Here is a 10,446-nt window from a genome sequence, read left to right as displayed (position 1 = left end):
GTTTCAGAGAATCAATTTTAGAGCATAAAGAGCTTGTTTCGGAAGTATCAATATTTCAGTATAGATTTGCACATCACTATTTTGTTCGCCTTATTTTTTCAATTGGAGAAAACACAGTAAACATCTATAAATAAATATCTAAACTGAAGGTCAAAAATTGGTCAAAAAAGATATTTTCTTACCAGGCACATTTTACGCTAGCAGAATTTGTTCATATTAAGTAGTAATGTAATCTCGTTTACAGCGGTTTCAGACCCGACCGCGATAAATGAATTTTTTGCGATATAGGATTCAATGTTAATAAATGGAATGTTTTCATAGTTAGAGCACAGAAAACCTGATTATGGCTTTCTAAATACGTTTTTTTTAACATTATTAGAGCACTCTGGACATAAAATAACACACCTATAGTCACCCTTACTCCTGTTATTCATTGTTTACAACACATTACGCAACTCTTATGCTGCAGGGCCTCGAGACAGCCGCCAGCTAACAAGCTAGCGAGTTATCAAGCTAACAAGGTAACCAGTTAGCCTCAAATGTATTTCTTGTAAACTTAAGAAGCCAAAACCTTACCGCTTCCATGTGGAATGGGAGAACTTTTTTTCAATCTATCATGTTGAAGCTGACTTCACGCAGTGTTAAGGTAATGTAAGGTAATGTCTCAATGTTTTGTGTCATGACCGCCGCCTAGTGACAACAATACTTCATTTCACTTGTATTTCAATTTGTTTTGACTGATAATAGACCATAGTCTACCATGAAACAGCGATCATTAATTAATTATTTAAAAGCTGTGATATAGCGAGGGACCGATAATTGAACTACAATATCGTGAGGGGTTACTGTATGTACTAAAATCAGAGAAAAACAGCAGATTCCCGCTATTATCCCTTGATTATATTCCAAAACCACTCACGAATAGCAAATAAACGTGAGTAATTGAGTAAATTTTGACACCCGAATAAAGCCTGGATTGTGAAATGACATCTACCTTGGAGAGACCAAGCGACCGTTATACAAACACACGGAACAGCATAGGAGTTTCTTCGGGCCCAGATAAAAAAGAAGACACATTCTTTGGCAAGACAAAAATATGGAATGAAAGAATATGGTGCGAAAGAAACCCTTTATGTTTAACATTTATGTTCAAGAATGTCTCATTCAACAGAAATAGTAGCCACTACCAACCCTATTGTGAGCATTCCCAGAGGACACACCCACTCCACACCTTACATTTTAGAACTGAAGAAGCCTCGATTTAACCTTTGAGAAACTCACTGAAATAGCTTCTCTATCTGTCTCCCCATATAACCTTTTCATTAAAATCATGTCTCGCTCCTCGCTGGTGCCGCCCTCTTTGCCTCGCTGTCTTCTTGTATTCTCCATTTTCCTCCACCACCCCACCCCCTTCTCTGCTTTCTTATCTGTAACATTTTCAGTCCAGTGACTTCAGACACATGCTGCGCCGCAGATCTGGCTCTAGCAGGGCCGGGGCTCATTAATGAGCCATTGTTCACAAAGAATACTGTTTCTGATCATTCCAACCGGCGGTCGCCGCGCCTGCAGATCTCTAGGAGTGAATTAAATGCACGGAGCAAAATGTGTCAAAGCAGTGGTTTCAGATGATAAATGCGCTGCACAAAAGCGACATGAGGGAAGGACGTGAGGGATGGAGTAGAAAAACGTATGTGTTTGCAGCCGGGTGAAAAGAACCTCTAACGAGTCGTGGTAATAAATGTCTTTATTTGACATTTTTAGGCAGGGTGAAGCGGCACCACATGGTCGCCCATGCACATACAATCACACGCTCTCAGCACACGGCCCGGATCAAATGTCACACACATGGCTTATCTCCTTTTTCATTAGACGCTCATGTTGCTTGACATTTTTAAACACCGTCTTCCCACATTGCTCTCGTCGCCCACAATGGCACAAAATGCTAATTTTGCACTAACAAAACGTGGAATATGTGCGCCGACTGTTCTCTCTCACCATGTGTCATGCATTGAAGCTTCTCTGGAGGCTTTTGCCAGTTCTAATAAATCCTGTTTAAGCATAAATACTGGTGCAGAATTTTAGAAAATGGCTTCATCTTGTATCTAAAAATAGGCTTTTTTCAAAAACCAATACACTGTAGTGGGAGGATGCTTGTAGTTTCTCTTTTTTTGTCCTTTTTTGTAAATAATGGCTGTTATGTCGTCGACTTCTGCTTACATGATGTCCTGCTGGTGCTGTGTGGACTCGCTGACAACCTGAGAAGGAGAGCAGGGATATTTATATATTCTATTTATTACCAACACGAAGGATCAAAGTGTCTCGTAGATAATATGTGAGAGCGTTTTCCATCCACAGTGAAGCATCTGGCATCATCACGAGTGAAGTGGTGTGCAAGGAAGGGCGGGGGGTGGCACAGGACCCAGTGCTGTACATACGTGGGTTGTTTACAAGCAACCTGTTCTCATGAGAATTTGCTGGCAAATGGTAAACACGGAAGAATGTCCGCGGATACTTTCAATGGGTCTGCCTGTTGCTTACCTCTGGCCAGGCGTTGTATCCTTGCATGTGTTGGGGAGTTTTGCACGATATGGGCTGATGGGGAGGTTCCTAATCAACTGATTAATGGCCCGTTTTCAACTTTTTTTTGTCAATTGCGCCGCCATGGTTACACAGAATGTTACATTGTATAAATAACACACTACCCACAATCAAGACATTTGCAGTGATATAACATGTGGGGGTTCTTTGCACGGTTTGTTCCGCATGAGTTGCAGCAGAATAAGATATGATAATAATAAATAAGAAGTTAAGAATGTTAATGTAAAGGTAAGAAGAAATTATAGGATGGGCCGCTGTGCTTTGCTGGGCTGGTAGGCCCATAATAAGTATGAGAAATATTAAGAGGTGCTGCTGCACTTTGCTTGCAGGCCCTTAATAAATGAGAAATATGAGGAATACAGTAATAGGATGGGCTGTGGCACTTCACTTGCAGGCCCATAATACATTCAAACTGGACTATTCTGCAGCGACACGAGCCTGGGCTTTCGTACAGCCCAGTTTTGACAATTTTCACAAAACTTTTGCCTTGATTTTCGTCTCGGTTTCCGTACAAAACAGTGTTCCCTCGTTTATCGCGGCGGATAGGTTCCCAAAATAGCCCGCAATAAGTGAAATCCAACTTTAAATGTTTACAATTATTATACAGTATATGTTTTAAAGATGTAAAACCCCTCATAATACACTTTATACACTTTTCTCAGACAGGCATTAACATTCATTTTCTTTTCTCATTTGTTTCTAACACAGGCTTCTAACCCTGAAAAGCCCACAAAGTGGAGTGAACACCTGCAGTCAAATAGTTGGCAGTGACATTAGCGTGTCATGTAGCCTCTTTTTATCGAGTCTGAAGTGGTAATTTTATGTTTATTTGTTCACCTTATCGTGTATGTCAAAAAAAAAAACCAAGGCTCGTTTGCTAGATTTTGGATTATATGGCCAAAGTGCTACACTTGGTACAGCAGCCTGTAAGAGTCAAAAAGCATTGTGTCAAAGTGCATCTGTTGGTTTGTTTTTTCAGTGTTCCACCATTATTTCCTGTTCGGTGCTTTTATTTGCACATTATTCTGATTTCTAATTAGTTGCTCCGCCTCGATGCACCCCGTTTGCGTCTCCGATGTTTTTGCTTTACTTTTCCTGGGACTCTTGTTACCTGTGTGTTGGATGCATTCTGTGGCACTTTGGTTAGCCGTTTTCTTGTTCCTTGGTATTTTTCTTCTGCTTGGGCACATTTCTGTTTCCACCTCTCATAGTGACATAATATTAACCTTATCTGTGCCTCCTAGCCTACTGTGTTATTTTGCCACTTTGCCTTTTTGTGTCATAAGAAAACTGGGGTGTACAAAAACCGAGGTTTGACTGTGCATTACTTAATTATCATGAGAACAGCAGTGAGAGTGCTTGTGCGGGGTCATTGCAAACTACAAGATTTCCACACACCAGATTTCCAGCTTTTGTCTTAAATTGACCATTACACAATTATTACATTGTGGCGGGCATGATTAAACCACAAAAATCTGGACTTTTTCATTAAAATCTAGGAGTTTGCTTCAACACAGTCATTAAAAAGAGAAGTGGGACTCTCCAACCAGACTTACACACTGGGCAGTAGCGCCCTGGCTCACAGAATACTTCATCTAGATATGAAAATGACAGTTGAAGATGGTTCATTTGTAAATAACTCCTAATGGGCATCTGTATGTGTGTGCGCGCCAACCTCTCCATCGCGGGTCTCGATGGTCTTGATGAGAACGGTCTTCTTTGAGTGCACCTCAGAAGGGCGCTGAGGCTGAGACTCGGGGCTGGTCTCTGGAAAAAGAAATGCAGTTGCTTCTTCGCACAGTTGCTAAAAATTGTGTTTTACGCTTTTAATGAACACGTCTCGGAGGTTCTGTTAAAAGCACATCCACTAAAGTTGGTTCCATGTCATATCCCCACACAGCGGTCAGAATGTGTCACTGTTATGTAACATGTAATGCCCTCAAAATAGCACCCCCCATGTATGGTCATGGGTTATAATTAGTCTTTTTTTATCCCTTCCTGTGCAGTTTAATGGATTTCTTGTGGATATTTCTGTGTAAAGCGTCACAGTTTCACCTACCTCTGAATCCAATGGAAGAATAGGCGGACTGGACAGGAATAGTTGTGGTGATCCTGGAAAAAGGACAAACGCACAGAGAAATAAACAGTAAAAGTAATATATGACTGGCAGTGATTAATTTAACGTAAGAGGCACATACCTGCTTTCCTCTCCCTCCAGCAGCTTGCGGTAGGTGGCAATCTCAATATCCAGGGCCATTTTCACATTGAGCAGGTCCTGGTACTCCCTCAGGTGACGGGCCATATCATCCTGGAAAACAAACATCTCTCATCAAATAAACACTCTCCTCCAAATATTTACGTGACGGCAACATTATAAATATGCAAATAAAACCATCTGTGACAAACAGTGGCAGGTGGTAAGTGCTCTCACTATCACTCTGCATTCATGATTTCTGCATTTGGATGAACAGTTTTCTTAAATTTGCAGATGAGTTGGAATATGCAATACTGACCTTCATCTTGGCAATATCCTCCTCCAGACGTGCAATCGTGTCCTGGTAACCGGAAGCCTCACGTCCCATGCGGTCCTCAATGTCCCTCATCTGGCGCAGCAGAGACTCATTCTGTGGAGAAGGAGAGATGAGGGACATAACAAATTGACCGTATTGACCAAATTGACCGTATCACAAACAGGAGCTCCACCAGGAATTCTGGTGGAGCTGGACATCGCTAGCACGTAACTGACCCATTAAAAGCTGTTTTTATAATACTATTTGACTTGAACCTGAATATACAGTAGTTAGTTTTGGAGTTATACGAATACATGGGTTCAATAAATTATTTTTTGAGCAAAATAACAAATTTACAAGAAAAAAAAACTCTTTGGGGCTGGGCTCGAACACCAGCACGCTGCCTTAAAAAGCAGCAGCTGTACCATTACACCACCAGGGACTGACAGTCGAGTAGGTGAAGTCTGCTATTTCATTCTCTTATTCTGCTCCGCGTTGTTATTTATTGTGGCAGTATGAAATTGGGTGTCACTTGGGTATCTGTCTTTACCACATCTCTAGCACCTAAATGACCCATTAAAACCTATTTTTAAACAATTTGACATAAACCTGAATTTCTCTAGTTTTGGAGTAATACAAACCCATGGGAAACAAATTGTTCAATAAATTAGTTATTGGGCAAAAGAAAAAAACAGGACTGAACCTTATCCCTCTGCTTTAAAAGGCAGCAGCTGCACCATTACCTCACCAAGGACTGACAAGTGAGTAGGTGAATGCTATTTTACGCTCTTATTCTGCTGTGTGCTGTCAATCACTGTAGCAACGAGCTTGGGCCTCAGGCTGACTTACCTTAGCTCTATGCCGCACAGCAGCGATGCACATCCTTTATTGTTTATTTCAAGACATGATGTTTTAACCAAAGTAAGTTCTGTTAGTGTTGAGTGCATTTATTGTCTTGACTTCTTTACTTTCTGACATTGTTTTTTTCAGTCAACAAATGTGCGTTGATTTCTGTTTAACACAGTGGCTTAAAAGACAATTCCGCTTTATAATTGTGGGGACAAAACATGAATCAGGTGTAAGAAACTCTGCTTGACCGATCGATACTCACTGTTCCCTTGAGTGAGTCAATCTCGCAGGTGTAGGACTGGATCTGGTGTCTGTACTCCATGCTATCCTGTTTGGCTTGACGAAGGGCATCGTTGTTCTTGGAGACAGCTTGGTTCAGATCCGAGACCTGGGGAAAGACGGTTACAGTATTAGCTGTGGAAAGACCCTCATAGAGCTTTTAACCTAAGTTTAAAAGGATTGGTTGGTGAATGTCAGTGAAAGCAACACAACCCTACCTTAGACTTGTACCAGTCCTCGGCCTCTGAGATGTTCTTGGCTGCGATCGCCTCATATTGCATGCGGATGTCCCTCAGAGCGGCAGTCAAGTCGGGTTTGGACATGTCCATCTGGATCTGCACCTGAGTGTCCTGCATCTGGCTCTGCAGCTCACGGATCTCCTGTAAATCATTCATTTTCCAACAAAGAGTCATTGGAAACATTTTTGGCACATAAAGTTTTATCAGTGTAACAAAATCTATTGTCATTGTTCAGGCAGTAAAATATTATCCTCAAATTGTAACAGAGATTCTAACAAAAATTCTGGAGATATTCTCAATCCCCCCCACAGTCCAAAAACATGGATGACCAACAACTCTGTGATGCAGTAAGAACTGTGCTGGACAATGAGTTTTTGGATAATGAGGCTAGTGCTGTTTGGCAAGAACTCTCACTCGGTGGGGATGTGTGGACTTGGGTTCCTACCCTGGTGTGTGCAGTCGGACTGCGCGGGTCACCAACTAGGTTAATTGGAAGCTGTCTGAATGTGAGTGTGAATGGTTGTTTGTCTCCTAGTATATGTACCTTGTGATTAACTTATCCCCAGTCTGGGGTGTACCCCACCTCTTTCACAAAGTCAGCTGGGACAGGCTTCAACTTTCCAGCTTTTTCGGATGAATGAATCAAGTGTAACAGCAAACCAAGATATACATTGGGCTAATTTAACAAAGCACAACCGGTAAGCCTTGGTTGCAGTCAGCTGTTCTGTGGTCCAACCAAATGTATAAATAGCTATGCATCTGTTCACATACATACATTTTTTTTACCTCCCCCTCATGGTACCTCACACACAACAGTTGTCTTCAACTAGTTCAGAACTTCTTAAAGGTCAAACTCGAGGCAAGACTAACAAGGATTTCAGTCTTTTTTTGTTTTAGACATGTTTTCACTACTGCATGTGTGTGTAAGAGAGGCATGTTCTATCCCCTGAATATAACCGTGAGCAAACACCCGATTTAGTCTCCAGACACCGCATTTGTCACCAGCCACAATTATATATTGACTGATAAACAAACCTCCTCGTGTATCTTCTTGAGGAATGCAATTTCTTCTTGCAGACTCTCGATGCGTCTCTCCAGGTCCAGCCTGGCCAGAGTGGCATTGTCTACATCCTGGATACATACAATAGAGCAGAAACAGAAAAAGGAATCAAAGGGGATAAAACTGAGTTTGAGAAGTGAGGAAAGGCTGCACGAGCACTCAACAGAACTAAAATAGAGCATGGTAGTGAAAGAAAATATTTCCTACAGCTCTGAAGGCAGATAAGTTGTTCTCAGCTTCTTCCTTCTGGTGAATCTCCTCCTGTAGTCTGCAGGCAAAAACATGAAGAATCAATCAGACTTGCGCTCATCTAAGAACAGACGCACTAAACTGCTGTTTGAGTCCTGAGGTTGTTGCGCAGCTGTCACAATGGAGCCTAAGGGGCGTGGGCGGTGTTAGCAAAAAACTATGCCCTCGGCTGGTGCTGTTTCCAGAATTAGCGCTTGACTGTGCCCACTAAATAATTGTGGAACATAGATCAAAATATTGAAATTTATAGAATCTGGGTTTCGGTGGGCCTCCACCCGTCCCCTTACCTACCTGAGCTTCAGTTTCTGCAAGTCGTCGGCCAGGTTGTCTCTCTCCACCTCCACACGGGCACGCTGGTTGGACAGAGCTTCTATCTGCCTCCTCAGCTCCCTCATTTCATCCTCATACATCTCAGCCACACGGCCGGGTCCCTCACGGCCCTTCAGCTTCTCAATCTCCACCGTCAGCGCCGCGTTCTGCTGCTCCAGGAAACGGACCTTCTCGATGTAGCTGGCAAAACGGTCGTTTAGATGTTGAAGCTCGGCCTTCTCGTTGGTCCTTGTGTTGAGGAAGTCTTGGTTCATGGCATCGGCCAGGTTGAAGTCAAGTTTCTCGCCATAAGTGCGCATGGCTGTGGAGGCGCCCAGGCCGGCACCCCCAGATGAGACCCTGTAGCTGGAAAAGGAGGGAACACTGCTGCTCTTCACTTCATAGACTCGAGTAGACATATGGCTCGAGGCAGAGCCGCGGCCACCTCCGTGAGTGGAGAAGAGGGAAGACATCGGGGATGAACCGACCCCAGAACCGAAGGTGCGGCGGTAAGAGGAGGCCGTCTGAGCCGAGGAGGAATAGGACTTGCTCATGGCTGCTGGTTTGATTTTGTGGTGTGATGGAGCTGCTTGAGAGGCCGAGACCCAACTGTCCTGCTGGGCAACTGGGAGAGGAACCAAGTGAAGAAACGCCAAGCAGCAAGCGCGGCTATTTGTAGCTTTGCCACACCCACTGTCACCCCGACACGTCCTCTGTGTCCTCCCACCGCCTCCCATCATCTCCTCTGTTTGACCTATGACTCCACCTCATTGAGTTTTTTTTAACCCGGGTTACTAAACATTTACCAAGATTAATAGTCACCAATCACGTCTTTTAATTACTTTACTCCAACCACAACATTTGTACACCTGCGCAATCTAATTAGACTGAATAGAAAAGCTCTATCCAAAGGTATTAATTTTACAGTATGTTTATTATTGTGGCTTTAGTTTATGAGAGGTCTTTCTAACAATAATATTGCCATATTTATTTCGCTAAATATGTTTATGTGCGGCATTTTTAGAAGCACTTAACTGCTTGGTGTTCTTGATACAGACTAACGCCAAAGAGGCCTTTCCTCCACATCTCCTCCCCCCTCTGCAGCCAGTCAGCTGTTCTACCATGCCTTCCTCTCCTCTCTACCCCAACAGCTTCCCTGTCGTGTCTGCTGCCAGTCGTCCATTCAGCTGTCCAACGGGTCTTGTTTCAAGAGCTTGAAAGACTGTTTTGTGTATGTGCGTGTGAGTGAGTGTTCTTTAATGGATACATGATTGAGTGAGTTGGGAAGACTGCATTTGTGAGAGGTCACTCAAACAGCCCGCATCATTATACATAGTAAGGTGAGCAGAATAGGTCCTTATACATGTTTAAGGACCTATTCTGCTATACAGTGCACTATAAAGCAGCAGTCTAGTAGTCCGCAGTGAGGACAGCATGTGCACACAATGAGGCTGTGCGACACGTATAAAAAAACAAAAAAAAACAAAAAGGTCGAAAGATTGCACATTATTTTTGGTAATACCATACTGTATGTCAGGTAAATATAAAATGTGAATTGCTACCCGGTCAGTAGCTGTAGTTACAGTCGGGTCACTCACCCTTGGATATGTAAGGAACAGTCTGAGCTACTGCCAAGAAGGTCACACAATTTTTTTTCATGTGGGGGATCTCCAGACCCGCTCACACAACAGGAGTGTGGTGTTACTCGTGTGCACGCTTATCCTTTCTGATTCTGGAATCCGTTCCTTCTCACTGTACTGTATAAATTTATTGATTAAAGGACAGGGTGACCATATTTTCATAGCCGAAAACCAGGACCCTCGGCCTGGCAATGAGATACTCAAATATACACAAGGTTTACTCAAAGATACCTTATAATTTCAATAAATTCATAGTATGCCTCCTCTGAAAGGATAGAAAATATTGTACATACAATAAAAATTTGAATATTTAACATTACATAGTTAATATCATTTCATGAATTTTATTTTTAGTTTATATTAAAAAATAAATATTAAAATCGTAATAAAAATAAAATATAATGATAAAAATATATAACTTATCATTAAATATCTCATTTAATGTGATGAATTTATTTTGGAAAAACACTGACTAACAACACTGCTAAAAACACTACTATCAACTCCATCCATCCATGAATGGATGGATGGAAATGAATGGATTGCTAACAACTGTGAACATTAGCACAAACAAAATTATGTGTGTAAATGATGGCTTTGAGATACTAGTCTCCATTGAAATATTTTTTAAGCTGTATAATCAAAGGTTAAAATTTACGCTATTGTTATGTAGTGCGCAATGTATGGAGGTCTCGGTTTTCTCCAGGATGTTT

The 10,446-nt window shown here is 42.1% G+C and overlaps 1 protein-coding gene across 1 annotated transcript; it reads right to left on the bottom strand.

The window, feature by feature from the left end:
• Nucleotides 1–1,726: 1,726 nt before the first annotated feature.
• Nucleotides 1,727–9,432, bottom strand: desma (desmin a). Its single transcript, XM_054787974.1, has 10 exons — nt 8,076–9,432; nt 7,743–7,803; nt 7,511–7,606; nt 6,455–6,616; nt 6,220–6,345; nt 5,112–5,222; nt 4,797–4,906; nt 4,658–4,710; nt 4,274–4,365; nt 1,727–2,255 (listed from the first exon to the last, which is right to left on the bottom strand). The coding sequence occupies exons 1-10, from the start codon at nt 8,831–8,833 to the stop codon at nt 2,214–2,216; spliced, it is 1,611 nt and encodes a 536-aa protein (XP_054643949.1). The 5' UTR covers nt 8,834–9,432; the 3' UTR covers nt 1,727–2,213.
• Between the last annotated feature and the right edge of the window lie 1,014 nt (nt 9,433–10,446).

Source organism: Dunckerocampus dactyliophorus, chromosome 9 (genome assembly GCF_027744805.1).
Source record: "Dunckerocampus dactyliophorus isolate RoL2022-P2 chromosome 9, RoL_Ddac_1.1, whole genome shotgun sequence".
Taxonomy (NCBI): Eukaryota; Metazoa; Chordata; class Actinopteri; order Syngnathiformes; family Syngnathidae; genus Dunckerocampus; species Dunckerocampus dactyliophorus.
This window is presented reverse-complemented; position numbering and strand designations above follow the sequence as displayed.